Source organism: Galeopterus variegatus, unplaced genomic scaffold, assembly GCF_000696425.1.
Source record: "Galeopterus variegatus unplaced genomic scaffold, G_variegatus-3.0.2 Scaffold17861, whole genome shotgun sequence".
In the NCBI taxonomy this organism is placed as follows: domain Eukaryota; kingdom Metazoa; phylum Chordata; class Mammalia; order Dermoptera; family Cynocephalidae; genus Galeopterus; species Galeopterus variegatus.
This window is the reverse complement of record NW_007743972.1, coordinates 1-12,923: the sequence shown is the minus strand read 5'-3', so window position 1 is coordinate 12,923 and position 12,923 is coordinate 1. Positions and strand designations below refer to the sequence as shown.

Genomic DNA, 12,923 nt, shown 5'->3' with positions numbered 1-12,923 from the left:
ACACATCATCAAAATAAAGAGATAATTTGTTTGCACCCCTCTCTTGTCCTATCATCATCTCTTTCCAACACCCTGCCTCAAGAGCACACCCTTTAGTGAGGGGTACAGGGGGAGCTGTGACCACTGAGAGTTTTTAGGGATGGAGCAAGAAGTAGCAATTGGGAGTTGTGGGCTAGATTCAGCCTTCCTTCTAATTTTTTCAGCTCATGGGCTCATTGTATTCCCACAGTTGTGAAAACACAACTTGCCTGTAAACGTCTTCATGTGCAGTTTCTCAGGGAGCCACAAGGTGAGGATGTAGCTCCGTGAAAGCCTCTTTCTCAGCAGGACTTGGTCACTCTTCTCTTTGTCCCTCCCTCAGTCTTCTCCCTCCTCTCCATGGTGTGCTCATCTATTTTTTTTTACTCGTTCCTTAGTTGGTTCATACAGAGTTTGGGTTCTGGAGTCAGACAGTCCTGGACTGACTCTCTTGGAGCCTTGGTTTCCCCATCTGTGAAGTGAGGATAGAGGCCCTGCCTCCTGTGGGAACCTGGCACTCACATGTACGGGCGAGACAGCGTGTGTCAGAAGCCCACGTGCAGGTGCCCCTTGCCTCAGTGGTCTGCATCCGGCTGGTTATGCTGTGGACATGCCAGCCTGTGTGCAAATGATGTGTGTACATGGCTATTCATCCCAGCATTGTTTGTGATAGCAAAATATGGGAAATAACCCAAATGTCTGTTAATAAGGGACTGGTGGGATAAAATAGAGTGCATCCTTATAGTGGTGAAAAAGAAAGAGGAAACTCTCCATGGATTGGTTAGGAATAATAATAAAGAAAAGCAAGGTTATGAATATTGTACCCGTACACTTGGACACCTTTATGTGAAAAAAAAAAAAGGGAAAGGATGAAAATAAATATTTGTGTTGGTCTGAATAAGCATCCAGAGACAGGAGTGATACACAAAAACTAAGACTATGCCTGTTTTTGTGGGAGTTTCTAGTAGTAAGTATTCTGTGTGACTTATGTTAGAACTGGCTGCTTTTTTCTCCTGTTTGGCTCCTTTGTTCCTTGTAAGGTGACCGTTACACTGGTTCTGTCAACGTCCCCCATGGCACTAATGACAGTAGCTGACACTTGGTTCACAGTGTGCACCAGGCACTGTCATAAATGCGCTGCAGCACTGGCTCATTTTAGTGTAGGAACGGGGGATAAGAGTGGAGGGAGACTCACGTCTGTAGTACATTTTACATTTGAGACATATTACCTGTCAAAAAAATGTTTGGGGCTGGCCGGTTAGCTCAGTTGGTTAGTGCACAGTGCTGATAACACCAATGTCCAGGGTTCAATCCCTGTACCAGCCAGCCGCCCAAAACAACAAAATGTTTTTCTGGTTAGTTCCTGCCCTATGTGGCAGTCATGAGAATTAAGTAAGAGTACATGTGAAGTGCATGTTCTTCTCCAGGCTCACCTCTGAAGGCTGGAGCCGCATGTGCCCAGCCAGGTAGGGTAGGACAGGGCCCTCTTGCACTCCAGTATGGGCAGGCACAGGGTATATGTGGCGCCCACCCAGGCTGTGTTTCCCACAGCCACAGCCACTTCCGCCTTCGCAGACTCCTCTGCCACCACCAGCACCACCTCTTGCTGTCGCTTCACCTCCTGTCTCTGAGGAAACAGGCTATTTCTGTCCAGGCTGAGCCCTGAGGTCAGCCCGGGTGCACACCAGGCAGCTGCCGACATTCTGGGTGCTGCTGGGTCCCTCGCCTCCCCTTTTAAGTCCTCCCAGAGTTAGTCTTCCTCCTGCAGGCCTTTCAGCCCCCAGCTCCAGTCCCCAGTGCTCCCAGCAGCAGCTCTTGCTGGCACGCTTAGGCCTGGGTGGTCTCCCTCTGTTTTCCCCGAAGCTCTTGGGATTGGAAGGGTCCTGTGTGCAGGTCCTATGTCCCGACTCTTTCCTCCCTCTCCTGCCTGCAGCTGCCTGCTCTCTTGCCCTCTGTCACCTACGCACATGCGCTGTGTGTCACTGCCGCTGTTACCTGCTGAGGTTTCCACAGCTTCCCTCAGTTACAGGTTCAGCATAACCCAAGCTACCCTACAGGGAGTCGCTGGTCTCTCTCTCTTTGGTCACTGGCCATACTTGGAATGAGAAGACCGCACCTGTTCCATAGCCTGGGTGTGGTATCTGTGCTTTGAGAGGGCTCTGCCTTCTCCGCCAGGCAGAGCCAGGCCTCATGGGGAGCATCCTTCCTAGGCCCAGCCGAGACCTGGGCATGCCCTGACTTGCTGTTCTTTAGGGTAGAACAACGGTCAGAGGCAGACCTGAGCTGCCTGCTGATGGGGACGTTGTGACAACAGAGCCACTACAGGGAGGGCCCAGCTGGGCCTCTTACCCAGTGGGGTTAGGAAGGGACAAGGCGAAAAGGTGTCTTAGGCTGGACCCAAGCCTTGACTCTGATTTGGGCCTGCATTGATCCTCCTGCGTGACTGCAGCTGGGGTTGGTACCGGCCACTATAAAAGCAGAGAACAAAATGATGTGCTTCTGCGTCCCCTTTGGAAGGGTCTGGGGCCAAGGAAAAGCTAGATCTCAGTGCTCCTCTGAGGAAGTAGCCATTATTTGTTTTCTTTTTCCTCTGGCCAAAAAAATGCCTGACTTAATCATTAAAAAGCAAGGGTTCCTGGGTGCAGATGTAGAAAATTTTAATTTTTTCCCCCCTTCCTGTTTTGTAGGGAGCTGAAGGCTTCAGAGGAGCCCTGACCTAGGGGCAGCTCAATGGCCCTGGGTGAAGAAAAGGCAGAGGTGGAAGCATCTGCAGACACAAAGACACAGTCCCACAGGAGGTGGAGCTGTGGAGAGCAAGAGGCAGACATCCCTGGGCCCGTGAGCGGGGAGCAGCCCCCACGCCTCAAAGCTGAGGGAGGGCCTGTCTGCCCTGTGTGGGGGACCGAGCGGCTACCTGCCCCTGCCTGCTGGGCTGGGGCTGACCCAGGCAGCCCCTCTGGAGCTTATCAGCCACAGGCCAATGACACCAGAGGAAGGCCAGTAGGTGATGGGCCTAAGCCTGCGCTTGGTGGCCTGCTTCCTTCTGCCAGCATGGGGACTGGAGACCTTTTGTACTCTGTGGGAAGCCAGGTAGGTCCTAAGGCAAATGGGACTATAGATTGACCCACTGCTGTCCTTTGGGAGCATGGTCCAGCATTTGATCACCATCTTCCGTCCCTTCCCAGCCACTGTGCAGGCTGGGGACCAGAGTAGCCTGGGGATGATGATTTCTCTTTTGCGATGTCACTTGGAGAACTGGGCCTCAGGGCCAGTAGGGAGCTCTGACCATGGCGTCTCCTTTTGCTCAAGAGTGTGACTGGTGATCTTTCAAGGACCAGGGATGGTATGGCTAAGAGCCTGCTGCCGGGGGGCATAGACCAGGGGAAATCTGACAAGGGGAGCCCTGTCCTGTTTCTGACTGGGTGATCTGAAGGCTTCAGGGGGCCCTGAGGAGACTTGGGAAAGGAGGGTCCAGGGTTGTGGGCTCCTGGAGCACTGACACTAAATCTCCTTGGGACCCAGGGGACCAGTCAGAGCCTTGGAGCCCTGTGCTAGATGGCACTGTCCCTGGTTAAGGAGAATTTTGGGGGCCTCTCTGACCCCAGGCAGCCTCTCCTAGTGGGAGTCATATGGGCAGGGAATCCTACCATGTTCTGTGAATGCAGGCAAATCACTGAATCTTTCAGGCCCTTGGTATGATTGGGAAGGTGACCTGAATGACCTGTCCTTCCCAGCTCTAACAGCCTGTGATGTTCTGCCTGCTAAGGCCTCTCGGGAATGGCTTTGATCTCAGCGTCATGTGGCATTGGCTGCTGCATGCTGCCCCCACGCAGCCCCATCCTGTGAGGAGCCTCTGAGCATGACTGGGAGAGGAGAAAGGCAGCGCCCCACCTGCCGAGAGCACAGGGTGGGGGGAGGCTCTGTCACCTGGGAGGCAGGAAGCAAATAAGCAAACACAGGAATGGCCGTTTCATGAGTCTGAGTCTGGTGCTCATTAAGACAATGCCTGTTCTTTGTTGAACTCTCACCATGTGCTTTTCACACAAGCTCATTTCATCCTTACGTCCTGAGGAGGTGGTGCTATTAGTGTCTGCATTTCACAGGGGAGGGAAGTGAGGCTCAAAGTCATACATTCCAGTAGGGGATGAAATCAGGTCTTTCTGGTTCCAAAGTCTGTGCTCTTAACCATTGTACTATCCTTCCTCCCTTGGGTGAGTTCTTCATCGAGCAGATTAAAGATTCAATGGGAAGAAGCTGAGACAAATGGCTTGTTTTGCCAGTGTTCAGTTACCACTGGTGTGTGAGCCGAGCAGCATGGGGTCTGCTGGGTTTAGATGTCTCCTGTCAGCAACAGAAGGATCGAGCATTTTGTCTGCCCAGGACAAGCGTCTCAAGGGTCAGGCAGTGTATTCCAACTTCAGCATGACAGAGCCATCTGCGTTCTGCTCGCTCACAAGCTGAATAGCTATGGAGGAAGGACTTTTGAAAGGGCTGGGGCTGGGCATCAGTTTGGGGACGACAATGCTGCTTCCCAGAGCTGGCCGAGTCTCCATGTTGGCCACCAGCAGCTCACACTCTTCGTCTGCTTCTTGCCTCAGGCAGCAGACTTGTCATTTTGAGATCTTTCCTGAATACCATCTGGGCCTATGAGAAAACTCTTGAGTTGTCATCTCTGAAAACTTTGGTTTAATATTTTCACTTGAGTGCTTTTTCTTCCTTTGTATCATTGCAGATGGAGGAGACCAAGCTTTCGGCCTCTGAGGAGCTACCTCAGACTCTTCATGTCCCCAGAACTACAGTTGTGTGCTCAGGACATGATTCTGATACCGAAGATGACCCATCCCCAGTTGATTCGCCTCGGGTGCTGGACCTCAGCCAGCGGCCCGACATCTCCGGTTTCCCTTTCCCGTCACGGTGGAAGTCTGCAGTGAGCCCGGGGACCGCTGCTCCTCAGCCTTCCAGCTGTAGCGTCTCTGCCTCCTCCACAGGCAGCAGCCTCCAGGGTCACCAAAAGAAGGCAGAGCCTCAGAGTTGCTCCCTTGCCAAGGTCTCCTCCTCCCTGGAGCTGGTTGTCCCCCAGGCACCCTCCTCTGTGGTGGGGCCAGGACCTCAGCTCCAGTGGTCGCCACTGCCTGTGTCCTCTGGGGGTGATGCTGCTGGGCTGGGCAGGAGGCGCCTCTCCTTCCAGGCCGAGTACTGGGCCTGTGTGCTGCCAGATTCCCTGCCTCCTTCTCCCGATCGCCATTCCCCTCTTTGGAACCCAAATAAAGAGTATGAAGACCTGCTTGACTATACTTACCCACTGAGGCCTGGACCTCACCTCCCAAAGCACCTGGACAGCCATGTGCCGGCTGACCCTGTCCTGCAGGACTCAGGTGTGGACCTGGATAGCTTCTCTGTCTCCCCAGCAAGCACCCTCAAATCACCCACTAATGTCTCCCTGAATTGCCCACCAGCAGAGGCCACTGCCCTTCCCTTTTCTGGGCCCAGAGAGCCAAGCCTTAAGCGGTGGCCTTCTGGAGTGCACCAGAAGCAGGGCAACATGGGCTTGGCATCTTGGAGCAAGCTCGCATCTACCCCCAGAGACCTAGGCAGCAAGAATGCTCCTCGGGATAGCAGACAGCCAGCCCTAAGGGGCGTAAAGGACTGGTTACCCATGGACAAGCGCCTCGAGGTGGGCTCTCCCCAGCTGAGGACATGGAACAGAGGGTGGCCCTCTCCCAGGCCAGAAAGAGAGAAGGGGGCTGACCAGAGTGTCCGGCACCCTGCCTGCATGGAGCCTGGATGGAAATCAGAGGAGGAGTTGGAGAGTGAGGACGAGTATCTTGCCCTGCCTACTCGGCTGTCACAGGTTTCTAGTTTAGTTTCGTATATAGGTTCCATTCCCACCTTGGTGACCCTGCGTCCTGGGGCTGCCGAAGGGCAGAGCTCCCTGGAAGTGTCAGAAAGTGACGGGCCGACTTCCCTCCCATCAGACTCTAGCCAAAGCCAGCTTCCATCGACAGCCGCCCTGCGAGGGTCTGGGGACCCTGAGGGCCAGAACCACTGTTTCCTGCGCTCCTTGGCCCGTGCTCGGCACTCTGTAGGGGAAGGCGGTCTGGTGAGCAGCCAGGCCCTCGGGGGCTCCTCTGGACTGCTGAAAACACACACCTCCTTGCCAGCTGTGTTGGACCGGTGGCCATTCTCAGACCCAGATGCTGAAGGGCAGCTTCCTAGGAAGGGAGGAGAGCAGGGAAAAGAATCGCTGGTACAGTGTGTGAAGGTAAAGAGGCTTTGTGTACAAGGGTCTCATCTCTTCTTTCCCCAGGCTACTACTAACACTGTGAGGAAACTGGTGAATGCTGACCAAGCACTTTTTATGTGCCAGGCACTGTGCTGTACCTTATCTTATTTAATCCTTACAACTCTTGCCAGATAAGTACACTATTCTCATTTCACTGGAGAAAAAGGCAGCGAGGTCAGGTAACTTGCCCACTTATAATTAGCAAGGACTAGAGCCAGGAATCAGACCCAGGCAGACCATCCACAGAGGCTGATCTCTTCACCACCGCCCCTGGCTGCTTCCCAGCTCAGAGGTGTTCTGCACAAAAGGTTCTGTGCACAGATGCCTTTGGGAAACTGGCCTAAGCAAAGGTGAGTAGCTTCTTGAAGGTAGGACTTCTCAGAGCTTCATTTGCCAAAGTGGTGTCACTCTGCAAAGTTAGGGGCATTGGATGTGCCGTTTCCTAGACTTCTTGGTCACTGAACCTTCTTTTGTGGACCAGCTATTACCATCTGCAGGCATAATTAATACTGCATGGAATGGGGTCGTCAGGGTCAGGCAGATCTGAATTTGAATCATGTGTCTTTGGAATTTTGGCTCAGTCTCTTGAGTTTACTTGTTTATAAACTGTGGATCACTGCCTCTTTGGGGTGTTGTATGGATTAAATGAAATAATGCATGTCGAGGGCTTCACGCAGTCCCTGACTCATGATGAAGGTCCAGGAAGGTGACTCTCCCCACTCCAAGTGTCCACTGCCCTGCCTCCCCTGTGACACCAGCACTGCCGCGGAGCAGATGGCCTGTGAGCCAGCGCGTCCCAGCCCTCAGGGAGGGCTTCGCCTTCCTGGCTGTTACATGGATGGTTTTAATTGTCCTGTGAAGCAGGTCGGACAAATGTTATCGTGTGCCCTTTTGTGACAACAGATTGAGATACCATGAGGTAGTGTCATTTTTGGCTATAGGTTCAGGTTAGTCATTTTATTAGTCATTTATTTTACCTTTCCTGTTTCCCACAGAAGCCATTAGATAGTAATGGTGCTGATCTGAGAACTGGTTTCCATGGCAGGCACACCCTTTCTCGGCTGTTCCCCATCCCTGATCTTCCCTTGGCTGCTCCACTCCTACCTCCAGGGCTGGGTTTTCTCAGTCTGTCATTTTTGGTGTCACCTCAGGCTGAAGGAGACAGAACCCAGTGGGGCTTTTCATTGCCCTAGCAGAGGGAGGACTAGAGTCATGGGGTGGGGACAGGCCAGGGAGGAGGAAAGGGGGGACTGATGCCTCAGGGAGGGAAAGCTCTGGAAAGGTGCACATCTGTCTCCCGAATCCCCCTGATATTTTTAGCCTTTTGCTAGTGTAAACATCAGTTCCATCAGTAACACCATGTGCTCTTTATTCGTCTCCACAGACATTTTGCTGTCAGCTGGAAGAACTGATCCACTGGCTGTATAATGTCGTAGATGTTACACACCACGGGATTCCACCCAGGTCCAATCTTACAGGTCTCAAGTCTTCTCTGCAGCTTTACCGGGTAATATGTGGTCCTGGCTTCTGGCTTGTTCACTCAGGAGAGTAGTGGCTAAATTACTTGATTACAAAGTAAAAGCTCAACTGATTCCTGGTGTGTTATAGCTCAGTTGACTGTTTACCTGAAATCTAGTCAGAGGCCCTTTCAAATTCTTAATGCTGAAAACTTTATAAAATGCATGAGTTGTTTCCCAGGCCAAATAGAGTTTGGAGAAAATACATTATATTTATCTTGAACCAAAAATACTGGGATGGCTGGTTAGCTCAGTTGGTTAGAGCGTGGTGTTGTAACACCAAGGTCAAGGATTCAGATCCCCATACCAGCCAGCTGCCACAAAACAAAACAAACAAAAATACTTTATGATTTACAATGTAATTTTCCAGATGTCTCAGGGATTTATAACTATAGGCCTGTGTTATTTATTACAGAGCCACTAGTTACATATGACTATTTAAATTAAGTAAAAGTAAAGATTAATATTTTTTAGTTGCACTAGCCACATTCTAAGTGCTCAATCACCACATTTGTCTAGTGGCTACCACATTGAACAGAGCAGATATAGAATACTTCCATCTTCACAGAAAGTTCTATTGAACTATGCTGGTATTTAAGGATCTGAGTTGAAATTGTACTGACTCCAGAATATACACGGGGCATTTTGATGGTATTTAAACAAAAATCTAACATCAGTTTGCTTGTGTACATGGGTGGGGGGCTGTTGTTTGTTTTGTTTGCCTCCTTTTCATTATGCTTCTGTTATTTTAAAATACTTCTTTGTGGATTTTAGATAACTCAATTCTATACTATGTATATTTAGGGTGATTATACATTCTAGTTTGTGCCTTTTATTCTGGCATAATTAGTCCACTTTCATTCTCAGGAGTGTCCTGAATTGGAGGATAAATTGTATAGTTGTTATACCCAAGCATAACATTAACCTTGGCTGAGCTACTGACTTCTAGCCCATCTGGTTGGCCAAACCTTTCTAACTTCTTCATGAAGGAGCAGAGGCCATTTCTGTGGCCTGAGCCTGATGCTGGTTTAGACAGTGTTTTCTGGACAGTTCTTTGAGTTTCTTCAACCTTGTAACCTGACCATATCTTCAGCAGAAGAGGGCATGATTTCCATGTGCCTGAGCCAGGGCTGCATGACCCATGGGCCAAGCTGACTCAGAGCCTTGCTGAGACCACACCCTGGCTGGGAAGAGGAGGGAAAAGCCTCGCCTGGGCCTGGGCTGCAGGGCCAGCTGCTCCACCCTTGGTGCTGTTTCCTGCAGTGTAGAGAGAGGTTGTCAAGGGTTCCTCGCCCAGCGTTGAGCTTGAGGAAGGAGAGGAAGGCTGAGTCCCAGGGTCCTCTGTGTGCAGACCCTGCATGCATGCTTACATGTGTGCCGGAGGCCCAGAGACAGTACATTGCAGGGAAATTTTCCTGTTAGACTTATCTTGATGGCCTTTCCTGGCCTGTCAGAGCAGGCACAAATAGAGTAACTCCATTCCCTCTGTTTTATCCCTCATACCATCCTCTGTGCCTCGACTTCCAGGCTAGCCAGAGCAATCATTTTGCTCTGTGGGTAGAGCTGAGATCTGAGCCGGGAGTTACTCTTGCACATCAGTGAAACCTAGGCCTCTTGTGTCACCTACACAACTGTGTCACAAAGGGGGATGGCACTGTCAACCCCTTTCCTGTACAGAATGCTGCACAGCTCATGCATATGTATGAGTTACCTTGACTCCTGCTTAGATCAAGACCTCGTATAAGTGTATGTGTGTGTATGTATTCACTTATTTTACTGTGACTCATTTTCTCATATACTAGTAGGGTCAAGCCAGCATTAAAACTACACGGAGTACCAGAGAATAAAATAATAAGTGTAGGTACAGGGCAAAGAAAAACTGAAGACAGGAAAATAGTAAATCCAAGAGTAGAATGATCACTTCAAAATGTTAAGCACGAAGTTCTGCACCCTGGACTAAAGGATTTGACTTTACACTTCTCAGCTGCTAAAGGAACATCAAAAACAGTCAGCTACAAGGCTTGGTAGCTGCTGGGGGAAAACAGATGAGCTGCTTAGGAGACTTGCTGCTGCTTTGATGCTGGGGTGATTACCCTGGAGGTCTGCATATAGTGAGGACACTGAGATAGAGGCAGCAGCTCCCTGTGGTCAACTTAGTGGCAAATCTCTTGTGGTTCTTGCTTATCAGGCCCATTAGAATAGGATACAATTTGTTTTGAGAATCCCCTAACCCCTGTGAGTTACAGAGAATCCCATGAGGAGGGAGACAAGAAGGAAACCCTGACTCCAGCTGTTCATGGGCCAGCCTTTGCCAGGGGAAAGAAAACGCTTCTGACGTCAAACTGAACAGAAAAAAACCATTGACTGTTTACCTTGGGCTCAAAGAAGCTGAAGTTAAACTACTGCACTGTTCACTTGGGGGATTCTGCAGACTGGGTGGGATGTATCTTCCAGTCAGGGGGGGAATCAACTTGCTTTGCATGGTGTTTTGAGTAACTTTACAAAACAGTACTAATGAAGCTTTTTCTTCTTTTCCTGATATGCTTTAAGCAATTTAAGAGAGATATAGATGAACATCAGTCCCTGACGGAGAGTGTCTTACACAAGGGGGAGACTCTTCTTCAGTGCCTGTTGGATAACACCCCAGGTGAGATGCTTGAGGTTTTGAATTTAGCCAGAGCTCAGTATGTCTCAGCAGCAGGCCCAGGGACCCACACCATCCCTAGGAGGAGCCAGTACCAGTCCCCCCCCACACGCACTGCCTTAGATTCCCATGACTGGCCGCTTGCCAGCTCCTCACATCGTCATTGCCCCTGCAGACCCACGAGACAGTGGCAGTCATCAGAGCAAGCCCATTAGAAATTAGGCACCGAGGGGCTGGCTGGGTAGCTCAGTTGGTTAGAGTGCTGTGCTGATAACAACAAGGTCAAGGGTTTGATTCCTGTACTGCCAGCCATCAAAAAAACCCCAACAACAACAAAAAATGAGCTTTCTAATAGAAAACTTTACTTATAAAAAAAAAATGAGGCATCGAGCCTGCAACAACAATCTTTTTTGCTTCTGCTTTCTTATTTCCCTGGTGTTCTGGGTGGGAATCCTGGTGTGAATCCAGCTGTCCTTAGTGTGTGGCTGGGGTAGTCACTGGTAGCCTCAGGGGTTCCCCATCTTACCCAGCTCAGGTCAAACTGTTCTCTGGTTATCTGCTTTGCGTTCTGCTTTGGAGAAGGATTTGTTTCAGAAAAGGATTGAATTGATCAAAAGGATTGGAGAACAGTTGGTCTGTTCTCAGGGAATGGACCAAATGAAAGATGAGAACCGATGAGAGGGGCAGGGTGGCGGTCGCGTGTAAACCAAGTTCAAGCCCTTTTTGTATGATGAGTTCCCAATTAGGAAAGTAAAAATCACAGACTTCAAGAGCACATCCATGCTTGCCAGCTGCTAAGGCTTTCTAATCATCATTGTCCCTAGGGGGGAGGGGATAAGATGTGCAGGATAAGCTGGAATGCTAGGTTAATCCTTGAACTGATGTACTTCTGCCCCTCAAAAGCAGCCCCTAATTTCCTGTAAGACTTCACACAACCAAGTGCTAAAAGAGCCCATCTATATTATGCCTGTTTCTGTTTGGTTTTGGTTTTTCTTTTTTTTTTTCTTCAGTTTGTGTGTTGGAGTAAGGTGGGATTTACACTGGAAATCACACCACATAAGCAAAGCTGGACAGGCACGGTGGGGCTTGAGAGGAGGCACTTTCCTAACTAGAGTGGTGGGCAGGTGCATATGGGGGAGGTGGCACAGAGCAGGGTTTCTCAACCTCGGTACTACTGCCGTTGGGGGCCCACAATTCCTTGTGGGGGCTGTCCTATGCACTGCAGGATGCTTAGCAGCATCCCTCACCCCACTAGATGCCCACAGACATCTACAACAGTTTGACGATCAAAATGTTTGTAGACATTGCCAAATGTACCCTGAGAAGAAAAATCACTAGAGCTGAGAACCATGAATAGTCAGAGAGGTTTTGATGGACAAGACCACTGAAGAGTTTTCGGCGGGAAGCGATTATCCAGTGTGAATTATGTGAGCTTTTTGCAATCTCCTGCCCTATTAAGGCTGTTGTTTTAGCTCTTCTGGTGTTCTCTTGTACTGTTTTTAGGTTTTGGGGGTTTTTTTTTGTTGTTGTTGTTAGCCAAAACAACAGCTTTTAGGTTTTTTATTGGGGCAGAAATTCAGAATGCCAAGTGTCCTTGCTACTTGTAATCACACTAGCATTTTACAGAATACTTACTATGGGCCAAACAGTGAGCTGAAGCAGTTGGCGTATCAGTTTTTCTTCATCTAATCACAGCCCTGTGAGATGGATACTATAGTTACTCTCATCTTAGTTGTGAATCTGCCTCAGGCCACACGAGCAGTGACAGCTTGCCTGAGCCCCTGTATGCTGGCTCCTTGCTGCTGTCACAGTGTCTGGAGGCACAGGGGCCTGAGAGAAAGGCAAAGAGCTCAACTGCCAGGAACCTCCACTCCTCATGGAGACCACATGTGAAAATAGGCCTTGTAAAAGCTACAGTTTTTCTGATCTTTGTTTAAAAATCAATTCAATGATATTTTCCAGTGCCTTATTGGCAATAAGAGCATCCCACTTTACCCTTCTCTCAAAAGGGGTCTAGAGGTATTTTACTGGCCAAAGTAAGAGGCTTCTGGGTTTTCTGTGGTTCTCAATTATATGTCCAGGCTCTTTCAGGTTGACACAGTGCCTTCCCCATCCTCTGCTTGGAATAACAGGAGCTTGGCTATTTTGTGAAAACCACAAGTTCCCCTTGACACTTCACACTGTCTGTCTCCTGCTAAGTGCACAACTTCCTTTCTTCCTCCAGGAGCAGAGTCAGGAGAGTCAGCACACAAACATCCCCCCAGCCTCTTCAGAGCCTGCCTTCTTACTCGGCTACAAGAATAACCTTAGGGATGTGAAGCCAAAATCTACTTCCCCCTCCAAAATGTCCGTCTCAGGTTCCTGCCAAGGGCTTCCATGTGCATGTGGAAATCTGGCAGGTCTTCACTACATTTTGACCAACTTAAGCATACAATTGGAGGGTACTGTCTCATACCCAAAT

At 49.8% G+C, this 12,923-nt stretch overlaps 1 protein-coding gene across 1 annotated transcript; it reads left to right on the top strand.

Moving 5' to 3' along the window:
* Positions 1 to 2,748: 2,748 nt before the first annotated feature.
* Positions 2,749 to 10,479, top strand: LOC103582783 (centrosomal protein of 68 kDa-like; the record flags this gene model as incomplete). Its single annotated transcript, XM_008564286.1, has 4 exons — positions 2,749 to 3,108; positions 4,751 to 6,280; positions 7,686 to 7,808; positions 10,369 to 10,479. Coding segments are annotated over exons 1-4 (2,124 nt in total), but the record flags the coding sequence as incomplete, so codon positions are not given.
* Positions 10,480 to 12,923: the final 2,444 nt, after the last annotated feature.